At 47.3% G+C, this 18,420-nt stretch overlaps 1 protein-coding gene across 1 annotated transcript in view; it reads left to right on the top strand.

Moving 5' to 3' along the window:
- Positions 1 to 5,949: 5,949 nt before the first annotated feature.
- The window catches only part of CAPN8 (calpain 8), a 69,163-nt gene continuing 56,692 nt past the window's right edge, over positions 5,950 to 18,420 (top strand). Inside the window, exons 1-2 of the mRNA XM_010852838.1 lie at positions 5,950 to 6,186; positions 15,069 to 15,138. Of these exons, the coding sequence (XP_010851140.1) occupies positions 5,950 to 6,186; positions 15,069 to 15,138 (307 nt within the window). The remainder of the gene's footprint in view (positions 6,187 to 15,068; positions 15,139 to 18,420) is intronic.

Here is an 18,420-nt window from a genome sequence, read left to right as displayed (position 1 = left end):
AGTCCAGATGGAGGGAGGGCTTGTCTATTTCAGTCCATCTAAGGGGAGTGTTTCAGGGAGGCTTGGAGAGAAACAGAGGCAGGGAAAATGATCCCACGAGCTCTCTGCCTGAAGGTACTGGGTCCACTATACCTGGTGTGTATCTCTCCAACCACTGGGCATCTTATAGCCATGGGTGTTTATTCATTCAGCAAATATTTATTCAGTCCCTACTACGCTCCAGGAGCTTTCCAGGATCCAGTGACACAGTGATGAGCAAAGCAAACACAGAGAGTTGTCCTTGTGGAGATCAGAGTCTGCTGGGGTGGAGAGGCATTCATCAAATTCACCCTGCCTGGTTGCCAGACAGGGTACCGCTGGCTGCTGCGAGAGCCTACAGAAGGTGGATGTCTCTGGGTAGGGGGTCCAGGAAGACTTCCCTGGGGCACTGGGCATCTGAAGGCTGAGTAGGGGTGGGGGTGAGGAGAGGGTATTTCCGGGGGAGGGCATAGCAGGTGCAAAGCCTTCAGTGGGACAGAGCATGGCATTCCAGGACCAGAAAGAGGTCAGGAAGTGGAAAGCAGAGAGGGAGGGGGGTTTGGGACAGGGGGCAGAGAGGGAGCAAGGGGCCAGTCTGCTGAGTGGTGGGCAGACTTGTTCTCCTGAATGATGGGCAGCTGTTGAGGGGGCTTTAGGTTTGGAAGAGACATGGTTCGATTTGTATTTGAAATGACTGATCTGAGTAGAGTAAGATTGGCCATGGACGTCAGTCACAAGCTTCAGATAATTAGGCAGTAAATTAAAAAATGGGGCTTCCCTGATAGATCAGTTAGTAAAGAATCTGACTGCAATGCAGGAGACCCTGGTTTGATTCCTGGGTCAGGAAGATCCCCTGGAGAAGGTATAGGCTACCCACTCCAGTATTCTGGCCTGGAGAATTCCATGGACTGTGTAGCCCATGGGATCATGAAGAGTTGGACATGACTGAGCGACTTCCACTTTCACTTTCAGATTCAAAAGTTAAAAATAAGTATTTCCTTGCCTTTTGCACAGAGTTGCTAGATTGCCCCTGGAATCCTATGTGCTTGAGAGGATTCTGTGTTGACTGAGTGGAGGAATTATGGTTCTGATTTTAAAGGACGATGGGGCCACCCAAGTGAGACCAGGAGCAACGTTAGTGAAATGAAAGTCGCTCAGTCGAGTCTGATTCTTTGCGACCCTAGAGGCTATACAGTCCATGGAATTCTCCAGGCCAGAATACTGGAGTGGGTAGCTTTTCCCTTCTCCAGGGGATCTTCCCAACCCAGGGATCTAACCCAGGTCTCCTGCATTGCAGGCAGATTCTTTACCAGCTGAGACACAAGGGAAAAGCTAATCTTAAAATTCGGATGAGCTTACTATTGGGGCAGATGGTGAATCAAGGTGCTGTTGAGGAAATGCAGGTGGGACCCCCAGATAGATGAGGGCCTAGCCAAGATTGTGATGCTAGCTTGAGCCTCTGAGGGTCATTTTTTGGCCTTGAATTTCTGGTGAAACCTGAAACCATGTCTTATGCTGGATGCCTGGGGAGCAGACACTTCTTTCTCTTTGCCCAGACCCTGGTGAACTGCTCTATATGCGGTGGCTGGCTTAGAAGGTGGGAACCCGGAGCACTCAGAGTTCAGCTGGTTCAGAGCTTCTCAGAGTGTGGACCGTGGACCCCTGCATTTGGCATCATCTCTAATCCCAAAGAAAGGCAATGCCAAAGAATGCTCAAACTAGCACAATTGCACTCATCTCACACGCTAGTAAAGTAATGCTCAAAATTCTCCAAGCCAGGCTTCAGCAATACGTGAACTGTGAACTTCCAGATGTTCAAGCTGGTTTTAGAAAAGGCAGAGGAACCAGAGACCAAATTGCCAACATCTGATGGATCATGGAAAAAGGAAGAGAGTTCCAGAAAAACATCTATTTCTGCTTTATTGACTATGCCAAAGCCTTTGACTCTGTGGATCACAAGAAACTGTGGAAAATTCTGAAAGAGATGGGAATACCAGACCACCTGACCTGCCTCTTGAGAAACCTGTGTGCAGGTGGAAGCAACAGTTAGAACTGGACATGGAACAACAGACTGGTTCCAAATAGGAAAAGGAGTACATCAAGGCTGTATATTATCACCCTGCTTATTTAACTTATATGCAGAGTACATCATGAGAAACACTGGACTGGAAGAAACACAAGCTGGAATCAAGATTGCCGGGAGAAATATCAATAACTTCAGATATGCAGATGACACCATCCTTATGGCAGAAAGTGAAGAGGAACTAAAAAGCCTCTTGATGAAAGTGAAAAAAGAGAGTGAAAAAGTTGGCTTAAAGCTCAACATTCAGAAAACTAAGCTCATGGCATCTGGTCCCATCACTTCATGGGAAATAGATGGGGAAACAGTGGAAACAGTGTCAGACTTTATTTTTTGGGGCTCCAAAATCACTGCAGATGGTGATTGCAGCCATGAAATTAAAAGACGCTTACTCCTTGGAAGGAAAGTTATGACCAACCTAGATAGCATATTGAAAAACAAAGACATTACTTTGCCAACAAAGGTCCGTCCAGTCAAGGCTATGGTTTTTCCAGTGGTCATGTATGCATGTGAGAGTTGGACTGTGAAGAAAGCTGAGCGCCAAAGAATTGGTGCTTTTGAACTGTGGTGTTGGAGAAGACTCTTAAGAGTCCTTTGGACTGCAAGGAGATCCAACCAGTCCATTCTAAAGGAGATCAGCCCTGGGATTTCTTTGGAAGGACTAATGCTAAAGCTGAAACTCCAGTACTTTGGCCACCTCATGCGAAGATTTGACTCATTGGAAAAGACTCTGATGCTGGGAGGGATTGGGGGCAGGAGGAGAAGGGGATGACAGAGGATGAGATGGCTGGATGGCATCACGGACTTGATGGACATGAATTTGGGTAAACTCCGGGAGTTGGTGATGGACAGGGAGGCCTGGTGTGCTGCAATTCATGGGGTAACAAAGAGTTGGACACGACTGAGCGACTGAACTGAACTGAACTGTAATAACAGTATAAAAACTATAGACCCTTGGGTCCTACCCCACACCCACTGAATTAGAACTTTGGAGGGAGTGGGGAGCAAAGGCAGGAGTCAGCATTTTATTTTTTAAAAAACTTAAAAAAAATTGTATCTATTAGGTTGCACCATCGGGTGGGATCTTAGTTCCCTGACCAGGAATCAGACTTACACCCCCTGCAGTAGAAGGTGGATTTTTAACTCCTGGACTGCCAGGGAAGTCCCAGGAATCAGCATTTTAAGCAAGTGTTTCACAGGAGTCTCGCACACCCTGGATTTGTTTCCTGGGGCTGCTGTAACCAGTTAACAAACTTTGTGGCTTAAAACAGCAGGAATATGTTCTCTCTCAGTTTAGGAGGCCAGAAGTCTAAAATCAGTTCCATGGGGCTGAAACCAAGATGGTGGCAAGGCCACAGCGCTTCCAGAGACTCTCGGGGAGGATTCATTTATGGCCTCTGTCTGCTTCTGGTGGCTGCTGGCATTCTTTGGCCTGTGACAGCATCACCCCAGTCTCTCTGCCTCTGTGGGTACCTTCTTCTGTTCTGTCTGTTGTTAAATCTCCCTCGACCTCTGTCTCATGAGGATACTTGTAATTACACGTAAGGCTATGATAGTCTCCTCATTTTAAAATCCTTAACTTAATCACGTCTGCAAAAATCCCTTTTCCACATAAGGTATATGCTATTCACAGGTTCCAGAGATTAGGACTAGATGTCTTTGGGAGACCATTTTTCAGCTTCCCCCACCCCCAAATTTCAAAAATCACTGATGTTCCCATCTTAGGGTAGACAAGGCCTAGAAAATTGGAGCCCTGAGAAAAACGATCAATGCAAGGTCCCAGGGCCCATTTCTCTACCGAGATTAGAACCCACAACTCTTTTTTTTTTAAGATGATACTTCCAATCCAAATTGAGGACTGGCAGAATTTTTATTTAATCGTTTTGATCTTAAGTATGAATTTCCCTTACCCCCTGCCCAGAATTTGAGTTCTAACGGCACCGAATTATAGAATTAGAATATCAAATACTTCTCATTTGCTTTCTCCCATAATATGCACGCAATAATTTCAAAACAATGACAAAAATTTTACTACTAACCGTATGATTAGTGAAAATAGTGTAAGATTTTTACTTGTGGTTTCAGAAGTTTTTCTTCCAAGATATGTTGTATTAAAGGTTGTAACCAAATAACTTGTGTTTTTTAGCCACTTTGAACTTCTGAATGGTGTGCTACCAATATGTTCATCCCATTTTATTTTATGGATTTTTTTAATGACAATTTTTAGGATTAAATATTTACACGTTCCAAGTCAAACCTATAAAATAAGTCTAGTTTCTGTTCGGGACCGCCCCTCCCTATTTCCTTCCTCCCCTGTACGTAACCACTCTTCATATTACATTTTGTTTCCTGTATTAATTTTCTATTTCTGCCATAACCAATTATGACAAACTTGCTGCTGCTAAGTCACTTCAGTCGTGTCCGACTCTGTGTGACCCCATAGACGGCAGCCCATCAGGCTCGCCTGTCCCTGGGATTCTCCAGGCAAGAACACTGGAGTGGGTTGCCATTTCCTTCTCCAATGCATGAAAGTGAAAAGTGAAAGTCAAGTCGCTCAGTCGTGTCAGACTTTTCGCAACCCCATGGATTGCAGCCTACCAGGCTCCTCCATCCATGGGATTTTCCAGGCAAGAGTACTGGAGCGGGGTGCCACTGCCTTCTCCGATGACAAACTTAGTGGCTTTAAAACAACACAAGTTTGGTTTCTATAGTTACATTGGAGAAGGAAATGGCAACCCACTCCAGTATTCTTTCTTGCCTGGAGAACTCCATGGACAGAGGAGCCTGGCAGGCCACAGTCTATGGGGTCGCAAGAGTCGGACATGCCTGAGCGACTAAGCACAGCACAGTTACATAGGTTAGAAGACTGACGGCCTTCACTGCGCAGAAAGCAGTGTCAGCAGGCTCTGCACCTTTCTTAAGGCTCTGTATGGGAAACCCAGCTCCTTGCTTTTTGCGGCAAGGATGGCTTTTAAAAGCTATCCACAGAACCCACAGCTCTTGATCCTCAGGCCTTCTCTTTCTGGTCCTGGTTCCCAGGAATAATGATGACGGATTATTTACTGAGTGCTTCTTATGTACTCTTCTAAGCAAGTTCTATGTCCTATCTCATCACCCTTCCAAACAACCCTATATAAGGTAGGTCCTACTATTACCTTCTATTTTACAGGGGAGAAAATTGAGGGGATGAGAGGTTAAATGACTTGCCCCAGGTGACAGAGCTAATGACTGGTGGAGATGGGATAGATGCCCAGGAAAAGGCCAAACCCTTCACTCATAGGTGGGGCCCCTTTGCTTGGGGTTACTGATGCTTTCCATGACTCACCCTTCTCTGATATTTCTATCTTTCTAGAAAATATGTAGCCAAACTTTTCTGGAAAGAAGGGTGACCCCTCCAACCCCTTTCCCTTCTGCTGAGAACCAGTTCTTTGGTAAATACTGGCCTTAAGCTACCCAATAGGCCTTCTCATCTCAGCTGATGGTGCCAATGACGGGTAAGCAGGTCTTGCAAAGAGATGGGGCTGGGTGACTGTGATCCTCAAGAATGTCTTAGGCTTATGGTGTGGGAGGGGCCCTGGAAGGTTCCCAGCCTCCAAACTGTCTGCTGAAAGGCAGAAGGGGAGGGCAGGGCAGGTTCACCTGCACCCTGGGTACATATTTGCTCCTGGCCCTGACTCACTGCCCTCTGGAGCAGGGGGGCCAATGGGGCGGGGGCCCTCAGGTGAAATGTTTACCTGCTCCACCTGCCCCTCCCCTGCTTCACGATGCCTTATAGCTTCCCTCCCAGGGGGGCAGGTCTCTGAGAGCACGGAGCAGCCCTGCCCTCTGTCTACCCCACTGAGCCCTCAGCCATGGCAGCCCTGGCGGCCCGAGTAGCCCGGCAGCGTGCAGCCGCCAAAGGCCTTGGCTCCAGCCAGAAGGCTGTGAGGTACTTGGGCCAGGACTTCGAGACCTTGAGGCAGCAGTGCTTGGACTCGGGGCTCCTATTTAAGGACCCAGAGTTCCCAGCGTGCCCGTCAGCTTTGGGCTACAAGGATCTCGGACCTTGCTCCCCTCGAACTCAAGGCGTTGTCTGGAAGCGGCCCATGGTAAGGAGGTGGGCTTGCTGCTGAGAGTCAGGATGGAGGTCCCTCGCTTCTGGGCAGTAGTTGAGGAAGAAATTATGATTCTTGACCCTGTGTTCCTGGATCCCGTATTTCAGACAACCGCCCCCCTCCGCACCCCCACTTAAAATTTTTTTTTCAGAGACAATAAAGTATAGAGGGAAGAGTATGCATGGGTTTTGGAACCAGACAAGTTAGATTGGAATCCTGGGATCAGAATCATCCCTTACCTCCAGCAATCTCTTCCCTTTCTGTTTTCATCCTATCAGTTTTACAAAACAGTTACCTCTCCTGGAGAAGGAAGTGGCATCCCACTCCAGTATTCTTGCTTGGAAAATCCCATGGGCGGAGGAGCCTGGTGGGCTACAGTCCATGGGGTTGCAAAGAGTTGGACATGACTGAGCACCGCCTCTGAGCGTAACTCCTTGGCCTGGCCTCCCTCCAGCCCTTCCATGGCCATTTCCCACCCCTCTCTGGAGCCTATCTGGGTACTTTGAGATGTTTGCAAAATCCAGGTTGGGTTTATAGTCTAATGTCAGGAGTTGACAGCCATGTTTCATTTCAACAGATGGTTTTTTTTTTTTTCTTTTTTTAGGCCTGTTTTGGGCCAGGCGTTGGCTCTGCCCTGTTTGGGAAGGTGGTTGGGGAGAAACTGAGGGATCAACTGTGGTCTCAGCTCTGATGGATGTTGTGGGAAGGCAGACAACTGAATAAAGGACTGACATCCTGGGCAGAATGAAGGAAATGATAACAGAGACATAAACCATGGGTGCGGGACCCTGGGTGTTAAGACTGAATGATGGAAAGGGAAGAGGATGCATTCAAGTGGGATGAAGGGCCCCAGGGAGCCTGGGGCAGGCGAGATGGGTAAGGTGGGAGGGGAGAAAGCTTCATTTGGTGACCAAAGTCAGATATCGTTAGCCTTTGCCTAGTGTTTCTCCTTTGTTTGAAATTCCATATATATATATATACTGTGCTTAGTTGCTCATTCGTGTCCTGCTCTTTGTGACCCCATGGACTATAGCCTGCCAAGCTCCTCTGTCCCTGGGGATTCTTCAGGCAAGACTAGTGGAGTGGGTTGCCATGCTGTCCTCCAGGGGATCTTCCCAACCCAGGGATTGAACCCAGCTCTCCTGCACTGCAGGTGGATTCTTTACCATCTGAGCCACCAGGGAAGCCTATGTGTACATATATATATATTTGTGTGTGTATATATATATATTTCAGAGAAGGTGATGGCACCCCACTCCAGTACTCTTGCCTGGGAAATCCCATGGACGGAGGAGCCTGGTAGGTTGCAGTCCATGGGGTCGCTAAGAGTTCGACACGACTGAGTGACTTCACTTTAACATTTCATTTTCATGCACTGGAGAAGGAAATGGCAACCCACTCCAGTGTTCTTGCCTGGAGAATCCCAGGGACGGGGGAGCCTGGTGGGCTGCCGTCTATGGGGTCGCACAGAGTTGGACACAGCTGAAGCGACTTAGCAATATATATATTTGTGTGTATATATATGTGTGTGTGTATATATATATTTGTGTATATATATATGTGTGTGTGTGTATATATATATATATATGTATATATATATATTTGTGTGTGCCAGGACTTAGTTGTGGCATGCAGGCTCTTTAGTTGTGGCATGTAAACGCTTAATTGCGGCATGTGGGATCTACTTCCCTGAGCAGGGATGGAACCTGGGCCCCCTGCTTTGGGAGCACAGAGTCTTGGCCGCTGGACCACCAGGAAAGTCCCTCCTTCATGTGAAATTCTTAGAGCGCTCACCTCCTCAACCACGTTCTGCCCTAGACTGTGTCTTCACCTGGCCTCACTATCCACATAAATTTGGTAATTTCAGAATGGAGTGCTGATTTGTGCCTGTCAGCAAAATGCTATAAAATCCAGACGATGAGGTAGTAAGTAGAACCTGATTAATGTGAAACCTAAGTACTCCCATTATTGAGAGTTTTCAGATGAGTGAATAAAAGCCTGTCAAAATTTACCCTCTCCATTCCCAGTCATCAGTAAGGATTCTCACACGGCTGGTTTCGGCTAGGTTGTGCTCACACATCACTTGGCATGCTATAGGACCCAGCTTTATCCTCTACGATCTTACAGGTTTTTGAATAGGCTCCTGAGTTGGTAATGACCCTGATTCTGTTATTAGAGATGTGCCTCAGGATCTGGGAAAATCAGCCTGTTCCCAAATGCTTCATTTCCTTCTTCCTTGAGGTCTCTCAAGGGCCTGCAAGAAGATCAGGGTGTCCAAAAATGAGGTGCATCAATGAGTTCATTTGCCTTTTTCCCTCCCTCCCCTCTCTTCTTCCCCTTCCCACTCTCTCTTTCTTCCATCTTTCCTTCCTTCCTTCTTTTCTTTTTCTTGCTGCTGCCGCCGCCGCTAAGTCGCATCAGTCGTGTCCGACTCTGTGCAACCCCGTAGACAGCAGCCCACCAGGCTCCGCCGTCCCTGGGATTCTAGAAGCGGCTTCTCATCTCCCAACTTCCCCATGGCCCTGGGTTGATGCCCAGCCCAGCCTCTGTGGTTTGAGGGATGCTCAGTGTGTGCAGGCCCCAGTTTGGCCCAATCGATGGTTTTCTTCTCTGTCCTTTTTTTTTTTTTCCCTTTCTGTAATTAAGAAGTTTATTGATCCTAAGGAGAAATACAGAGAGAGAGAGAAGTGGGACAGTGTCAGCTGCATGGTAAGCACTCATGGAACAGCCAACTCCAGTTAAGAAAAACCTGCTGGGTTGACCTTTGGGAGGTTTGGATAAGGATGAGGGGGCGAGGCCTCAGTGTGGGGCTTCCACTCTGCCTGCCGCTTAGGTGAATGAATTTGGGAATTTTCAACTCAGCCTTGATTTATTGAGTGCTGGTCATGTACAGATGCTAGCATGGAGCCTTTGTGAAGTTTTGCTAGCCGGGGAGACAGTCAAATAGTGGACCAATAGCAGAATGGCCAAAAGCTTGGGTTTGGGCAACAGGTGGGTCAGGATTCTGGTTCCCTCTCTGCCATTTATTAGCTGTGTGGCTAAGTTACTGACCTCCCCAGGACTCAGTTTCCTTGTCTATAAAATGGGAATAACATGGGACTTCTCTGGCAGTCCAGTGGTTAAGACTCTGTGCTTCCACTGCGAGGGATGTGGGTTCAATCCTTAGTCAGGGAGCTAAGATTCCACATCCCACATGCCATGCAATTTGGCCAAAAAAAAAAGGAGAAGAAGAATATGAGTTATCTCATTGGGTTATTGGGAAGTTTGAATGAGAGGATGAATTTAGCCCAGTGCCTGGCATGTAATAGATGCTTGATTCTATGAGCTGTCTCTAGCTATTACCGTAAGACAAAATGTCCAGAGAGTGAAATATGAATATGGACACAGTGTACAGGAGTTCAGGGCAGAAACAGTGAAAGTGACTGTGGGATTGGGGCAGGTTAATTACTGCAGACATCTGAAGGTGGGAGGGCATGTTGGTGAAAGAAGAGGGTCATGATCAAGACCGAGAAGGCACGGTGTGGGCAGAGGCACAGGGCCGTGGATGTGCATTCAGAGCTCGTTCAGAGGACGACAGTGGCCTGTAGTCAGAGGAGAGAGAGCACCGTGGGAAGCAGACAGCAAGCCTGGAAACGTCAAATGGGGCCAGACCCTAGAGGGACAGGAGTGCTGGGCTGAGTCCCATGGGCATAATCAATGCTGCTGCTGATGAATGTCACAGCATCATTGGGTTTCCCGGAAGTGCACAGCCAGGGCTCCTGAATTGCCAAACATAGATTACCAGACATGGACTAATATCCTGGGGAGCAGCATTTCCAAGTCATCAAGTCACTGAGAGTGTGATTTAAATCACTTCCTACCTTGAATTTATTACTAATACCGGTGGTTCTCTTGTGACTGTTCATCAGAGGCTGATAGGATGCTTGAGTAATTGAGTTTGTGGTGTGTTTTGATTATCAGAGAAATTGTAAACATTATTGCTAAAAAGACATGTTTGTTCTTAAAGAAGAAAATATAGTGTCCCAAGTGTAGGGAGTTGGGAGCCTGCCTCTTTGCAGGGGCTTGCCTCTTTTAAACGTCTTTGACTGCCAAGTTACTTTGTATCTCTGATCTGATCTGAGTTCTGATAGAAAGTTAGTAATGGAGAGAAGACTTTGGGAATATTCTTCAGGCATAATGCTGAGATGTGATCTCCTTGCAAGGCTAAGGACATTCTGTGGCCCCTGAGAGATTCATACAACATATAAGTCAGGGAATTTCCTGGTAGTTTTCTCTTGGGGGGTGGTGGTGTATATTTTGAGTTATGCTAGTGAATAACATGTAATCAAATGAGCAGTCCATCACCTCGGAACCCTCTTGGGCTTTCCAGCTGGCTCTAGTGGTAAAGAACCCACCTGCCAATGCAGGAACCATAAGAAAACGTGTATTTGATCCCTGGGTTGGGAAAATTCCCTGCAGGAGGGCATGGCAACCCACTCCAGTATTCTTGCCTGGAAAATCCCATGGTCAGAGGAACCTAGCAGGCTATGATCCATAGAGGTGCAAAGAGTTAGACACGGGTCGCAAAGAGTCAGACACGACTGAGCAACTGAACTGAACTGAACTGAAAGTGACTTAGCGGGCACACACAGGAACCCCTTAGCACCACTCTGCTTATAACGCTTTCTGTTGTCTCTAGCCTTTGCAAACCACTCTGTTTTCCAAGCCAAACTTACATTTTAGCTGAGCTTGGTAGACCTATTAGGTATGAGTCTAGTGCGCTTCTACCATATAGACAGTGTGACATGGGTAATTGAACGTACAGCTCGGGGGAGTGCTTTGGGAGCATCAGCATATTCTATAGTTAGTAACTGAAGCCACAGGTCTGGATGGCGTCACCCAGGGAGAAGGCTTCAGGCATGTTATTGCTCTATGAGATGGGGTCATGCCCAGGACTGAGGACCCAGCTCAGGGGCTCCCTGGTCCTGAGGATGAACAGAGCAGAGGAACTCTTGAAGGAGACTTGACAAGGAGTAGAGAGGTGAGAAAGTCAAGACCGACTGAGGATACAGACGCCAAGAGAGGAGGGTTTCAGAAGGTGGGAACAGGCAAGAGTATCAAGTGTAAAGAGCAGTGAGACGGAGGAGACCGAAGCTCAACCTGTGAGTGCTGGTGACTCAGGTGAGAGGAGTTTCATGGAGCCCTGGGAGACTGGAGCCCGGCTTCAGGAGACTGACGGATGGACGGGAGATGAGGTGCTGGAGACTCTTTAAAGAAGGTTTTTAAGCAGAGATTCTGCCCAACCTCTGTTCAGCATGCTCTCAGCCCTCCCTTTGTTTGTTTTTTTTTTTTAAAAACAAACAGATTACATTCAACATTTCTTTTTGTCTCTCCATTTCTATTAATTAAAATTTCAAATCTCTCTACCTTCTGCCCACAAAGAGAGGATGTCTGGACTCTGGGATATTCTTGATCACTTGGGATTAGAATTTGCTGCTGCCCACTTTTAGAACCCCTAGTTTGGCTCATGCCACTTCTGTCTGTAAATTGCCGCTAGAGGGACAGTTGGTGATCCAGTGGTTAAGACTCCGTGCTCCCAATGCACTGGCCCCAGGTTTAACCCCTGGTCAGGGAACTAGCAATGGCACCCCACTCCAGTACCCTTGTCTGGAGGATCCCATGGACGGAGGAGCCTGGTAGGCTGCAGTCCATGGGGTCGTGAAGAGTCGGACCCGACTGAGCGACTTGGCTTTCACTTTTCACTTTCATGCATTGGAGAAGGAAATGGCAGCCCACTCCAGTGTTCTTGCCTGGAGAATCCCAGGGACGGGGGAGCCTGGTGGGCTGCAGTCTCTGGGGTCGCATAGAGTCGGACACGACTGAAGTGACTTAGCTGCAGCAGGGAACTAGATCCTACATGCTGCAACTAAGACCTGGTGCAGACAAATTAAAAAAAACAAAAAGTTGCCACTAGAGGTTGAAACAAACAAGCAGAACTATGCTCCATCTTTGGAAGGCTGGCTAAATAACTCACGGTACTTACAATGAAATGATAAAGCTCTATATGTGCTGAGCAAAGACATACAAGATAGAAAATGTATATGTATAACGTGTTAGTCACTCAGTCGTGTCCAACTCTTTGTGATGCCATGGACTGTAGCCCACCAGGCTCCCCTGTCCATGGAATTCTCCAGGCAAGAATACTGGAGTGGGTAGCCATTCTCTTCTCCAGAGGATCTTCCCAATCCAGGGATTGAATCTGGGTCTCCTGCATTGCAGGTAGAGTCTTTACCATCTGAGCCACCAGGGAAGCCATATATATGTTAATATGCTTTTACATCAAAAGAGTTTCTAGAAGGGTATACAGGAAATGTTAACAGCAAGGAATCTAAAATGAAAGGAGTTTTTTTGTTTTTATAGCATTATTTGCTGTTACATTTTTTTTTTACCCATGGGCATACACTTCTTAAATAAAAAACAAGTTAATGATTTTTTTTTTTTTTTAATATTTGGAAGAAAAAAAAAAAGTCAGCCCAAAGGCTCTATCTCTGCCCATTTAGGCAGGAGCTTTATTCAAGGGTGTTAGGGCTGCCACTCAGAAGCCTCCGCCCCTCATGGTCCCAGAACCCCAGAATCCCAGCTTATGGCTGCACACCCACTCTCTCTGTCTGCCTTCAACCCATCATTCTCTTGCTTCTTCTTTCCTTTTTGATCCACCATTTCTTTATCTCTATGGAGTAAGATGGGCTTCCCAGGTAGCGCTAGTGGTAAAGAACCTGCTTGCCAATGCAGGAGACATGAGAGACTCAGGTTCAATCCCTGGGTTGGAAGATCCCATGGAGGAGGGCATGGCAACTCATTCCAGTATGCTTGCCTGGAGAATCCCATGGACAGAGGAGGCTGGCAGGCTACAGTCCGTGGGGTCACAAATAGTCGGACATGACTGAAGTGACTTAGCACACAGTCACTCATGGAGTAAGATGGAAATATTTCCCATTCTTTGTGGTCAGACAGTCCCTGATGTAGCAAAACCAGGCTGGCTTCCTTTTTGTCCCTTGGGGTTCCACCCTTTCCCCCTAAGAGTGCTCCTGGTGGTGAGGCAGACCCACCTCTCCTTTGGGAACCAGTCTTCACATCTGCTAAGTCATTTCAGTCATGTCCAACTCTTTGCAACACGATGGACTGTAGCCTACTTGGCTCCTCTGTCCATGGGATTCTCCAGGCAAGAAAACTGCAGTGGGTTGCCATGCCCTCCTCCAGGGGATCTTCCCCCCCAGGGATCAAACCTTTGTCTCTTATGTCTCCTGCACTGCAGGCAGATTCTTACCACTAGTGCCACCCGGGACTAGTACCACTAGCTTGTCCTAGATTCTGCTTTTCTCACGCACAGGCATCATCTCCCATCTAATAAGTCTTTCAGGCATAATCCCTCATGGGCATTTCTCCCTTTTCTCCTTTTGTTTTCTGTGGTCTACATGGCAGTATTAGGCACTAGGCTTTTCCTCTGATTTTTTTAAAGAAAATTTTTATTTATTATTTTTATTTTTTGGCCATGTTGCATGGCTTGCAGGATCTTAGTTCCCCAACCAGGGATCCAATCCGAGCCCCCTACAGTGGAAGCACAGAGTCCTAACCACTGACCTGCCAGGGAAGTCCCTTTCCTCTGATTTTTACCATGAATGTCTATCTCGGTTTCCCACGTAGGCTGAAGGCACTCTGAGGCCAAGAACCACGTGTGTTCTTTCCCTCTGTGTCACCACGCTCCCATCTTTCCCCTGCCCGATATGGAGCAACTAGTACCATGTATTGGAGAAGGCAATGGCACCCCACTCCACTACTCTTGCCTGGAAAATCCCATGGACCGAGGAGCCTGGTGGGCTGCAGTCCACGGGGTCGCTGGGAGTCGACTTCACTTTCACTTTTCACTTTCATGCATTGGAGAAGGAAATGGCAACCCACTCCAGTGTTCTTGCCTGGAGAATCCCATGGACAGGGGATCCTGGTAGGCTGCAGTCCATGGGATCGTGAAGAGTCGGACACGACTGAGCGACTTGACTTTCACTTTTCACTTTCATGCATTGGAGAAGGAAATGGCAACCCACTCCAGTGTTCTTGCCTGGAGAATCCCAGGGACGGGGGAGCCTGATGGGCTGCCGTCTATGGGGTCACACAGAGTCGGACACAACTGAAGCAATTTAGCAGCAGCAGCAGCAGCAGTACCATGTATAGAACAGGCATTGAGTACATCCTTGCTGGGTAAACCAGAAAGAAAGAAGGCCTACAGGATGCCTTCTTGTGCCCTAATAGAGCTCTAGGGCTATGAGCTTGCCTGTGACAAGTGCCACTCCGAGATAGATGAGCAGGGATGTGGCAGATGTGGGAGTGAGGTTGAGTTCTCCTCTCTGGACAGACACTTCCTGAAGCCCCAGTGTTTCCATCAGCACACAGGGTCCTCATCACTGAGTCAATGAGTGTCCGCAGGGCACAGAGCATTTTCTTAGAGTGTAAACATTAGCCTCATCCTCTCCCTAAAAGTAGGGGTGTTGTCTGAACGGTGAGATCATATTTTATCCCGTCATTATCTCAGCCTTTGCCTTTCTCCTGCCTCCCCCGCCTTCACACCCACACACCCACACCGTATGTATAGTGATAAAAAGCCTGCTCACGAGGGGACCTGTGGGCTCCAGCTCCTGCTTTGCCACCCCTGGCTGTGTGACTGTGGGCAGCTCTCCTGCCTTCTCTGGGCTTCAGAATCCTCAGCGATAAAATGCGGTACATGCAATAGATGATCCCTTGGGTTTCTTCCATGAATTTTGTGACGATCAAGCCCCTTCACCCTTGGTGCCACCATCACTGGGCATCTTTGTGACTTGTGTTTTGTCCCTGATTGTTTCCAGGAATTGTGCCCCAGCCCTCAGTTTATCGTTGGTGGAGCCACGCGCACAGACATCTGTCAGGGTGCCCTGGGTGAGTCACTGGGGAGAGTCCTATTTGTTTTGGGAGAGGGCAGGTGTGTGTGTGGTGAGTAACATCAGATTACGCTGTTAGACTTGACCGTCGACATTAGGTCTGTCACTCACCTGTATGGGTCTTTGAGACTGCACTCCTCTCCACTCTGGGTCTGGAATACTGGAACTCCCTTTGGTTCCTTTTAACCAAGAGATTTTCCATATGCTCATTTAACCCTTTTTAATGCTAGAGTCACAAGCTAGGATTATAGGCATATGGTAGATAACTGTGCTCGGAGAAGGGCAATGGCAACCCACTCCAGTATTCTTGCCTGGAGAATCCCAGGGACGGGCGAGCCTGGTGGGCTGCCGTCTCTGGGGTCGCACAGAGTCGGATACGACTGAAGTGACTTAGCAGCAGCAGCAGCAGCAGCAGATAACTGTGCTAGCTGTGTCCTTTTTTTTTTTAATATTTATTTGACTGCTTCGGGTTTTAGTTGCAGCATGCTGCACTTTAGCTGTGGCATACAAACTCTTAGTTGCAGCACGGGGATCTAGTTTCCTGACCAGGTATCAGACGTGGGCCTCCTGCACTGGGAATACGAAGTCTTAGCCACTGAACCAGCTGGGGAGTCCCTGTGCTGTGTTTTGATAATAGTTTCCTGTAAATGGACATGATTCGACCTGTGGAGTGGCCACATGTATACAATTAAGCGTGCTAAGTTTCTTCAGTCATGTCAGCCTCTTTGTGACCCCTTGGACCACAGCCTGCCCAGGCTCCTCTGTCTGTGAGAGTCTCCAGGTAAGAATACTGGAGTGGGTTGCCATTTCCTCCTCCAGGGGATCTTCTCGACCCAGGGATGGGACCCACGTCCCTTAGGTCTTCTGCATTGCAGGCGGATTCTTCACCACTAGCGCCACCTGCCGTCACAATAGATGCTCTTATCATGAGTAAGAAAACAAAAATCCTAGCTTTGTAGCCAAGCTTTCTTTCCTAGGCCAGGAATCATGGGATTCAGAACCTTCACTTCCCAATCTTCCATATTCCCTCCAAATCAGGCACAGTTAAGTTAGAGGAATAATGTATTTTGTTTTGTTAAATTCTAGCCTTAAGTGTTGGAAACCAAGGTTCTGTTTGATAGCAGATTAGCATTGTTGATCTCATAAGCCCTCCTGATCCCAGGATCTCACGGTTTCTGCATTGAGTTGGACAACACTGACATTTTAGGGACAACATGGCTCTGAATTGAATTCGCCAGCTTTTCAAACGGCCAGCTGGTGACAGCCGCAGGATATAGAACTGGAAACGAAGACAGGAGGAAACAAATCCTGCTTGCTTGAAAGTCAGCCAAACAAACAAAGTCTCCGCGTCCACGTGTCCCCATCGCCCTTTATCTTTCCGGAGATTTCCCCTCTGTCTTTTTTCTCCTTGCACCGCAAACCTGTTCTCTTCAGCCTGCTGGAAACCTTTATGATTTTGAAGATCACTGGCATTCATTTTAAATGCTTCCGATGTTCTCTCCTTTAATGAGTATAGCAAATATCCCCTTAGCCAGAGCTCATGGAGCGTGAGTACAAAGCAGTGAGAACCATTCGGGTACCACATCCTCGTGTGCCCCAGGCCCTGAAAGCCACAGCCTCCGTGTCCTCAGCCTTTGAGCGAGGTGAGGGCTCCCAGAGGGGTTGTGTTCTGACCTCTTCTTGTTCTGGTAAGTGTGCTATGCCTTTTTACTTCAAGTGAAATGTTTAACCTAATATAGCACACATCTCAGGGAAACACAACTTCACATTTACGCTTTTAACAACTTCTTGTTGTAGATGGGTTGACTTTGGAAAAAGGTATTTAGTAAGTATCTTTTAATTGATTGACTTGGAGAGATCCTCCTTTGAATAGTTTTAAGCTTGGAGGAAAGAGAGTTTCCCAAAAGAGGCCAGAGCGTTACCATGGTGAGCGTGTGCTGCTGATGAAGCCTGCGGCTGGAGGAGCAGGAAATGAACCCGACTCCCCGAATCCAACTCACATCAAAGTGCTGGGGCGACGCCGTGGAGGCCGCCCTGGGTTAGCCCGGCGCTGCCTTGGTGGATTTTAATGAACCGAGCGGAAAGGCTTGTTGAGTCCAATTTCCTGAAGGGTGCTTGGTATGGGGCCAGAGGGCCTGTGGACCAGATGGAGCTGCAACAAGCATCGAAGTGGGTACCTTGGCGCTGGGCCTGCAACTTGGCCCCAAGGTGGATGCCCGGGGCTGAATGGCAGCAATCCGTGTGGCCTATGAGACTTGGACCTGGCGGCTTAAACAGTGGGTGGATCGTGGAGAGATTAAGAGGTGGTGTTATGTGGCACCTGTCAGGGATTGACAGGAATTAATACTTGCCCAGTGCCTTGCAGGCTTGACAGAGTCCAACACAGCGCAGTGGGGCCTAATGCAGATTTTAAATATTACTGTTACTTTTTTACAGCTTATCTATATAATGAAAATGATGTCCTTTACACAGCTTTGTGTCACTGTAGTTTTACTTTTATTTTCATTACACACTGTTCAAAAATGACAACTGAAAGGTCCAGAGTGAAAATTCGGCTTCCCATATATTTCCATCTATTCTACTGTTTCCTTGCAACCTTTTTAAATTCCATCCAGTATTTCTTTATGCAAATTCAAGCAAATCTTAAAACATAGTCTAATACGTATCTCTTTTTTGCCTTGAAGATAGCATTCAGGAAATACTGTTTGGCACCTTGCCATTATTTGTCATTATTTCACTTAATAAAATGTCTTGGAGATCTTTCCAAGACAGTGTATGAAGGGCTTTGTTCTTGTTTTTTTTTTTCATTTTTATTTATTTTTTGGCTGCACCTCATGCTATGTGGGGAAAGAAATGGCACCCCACTCCAGTACTCTTGCCTGGAAAATCCCATGGACAGAGGAGCCTGGTCGGCTGCAGACCATGGGGTCGCTAGGAGTTGGACACGACTGAGTATTCTTCTCACATCCATACATGACTACTGGAAAAACCATAGCTTTGACTAGATGGAACTTTGTTGGCAAAGAAATGTCTCTGCTTTTTAATATGCTGTCTAGGTTGGTTATAGCTTTTCTTCCAAGGAGCAAGCATCTTTTAATTTCATGGCTGCAGTCACCATCTGCAGTGATTTTGAAGCCCAAGAAAATAAAGTTTGTAACTGTTTCCATTGTTTCCCCATCTATTTGCCATGAAGTGAACTGATGGGACCAGATGCCATGATCTTAGTTTTTTGAATGTTGAGCTTTAAGCCAATTTTTTTCACTCTCCTCTTTCACTTTCA

The sequence above is a fragment of the Bison bison genome, unplaced genomic scaffold, assembly GCF_000754665.1.
Source record: "Bison bison bison isolate TAMUID 2011002044 unplaced genomic scaffold, Bison_UMD1.0 scf7180017864317, whole genome shotgun sequence".
Taxonomy (NCBI): Eukaryota; Metazoa; Chordata; class Mammalia; order Artiodactyla; family Bovidae; genus Bison; species Bison bison.
Note: the sequence above shows the minus strand (reverse complement) of the source record. Positions and strands in the feature narration are given on the sequence as shown.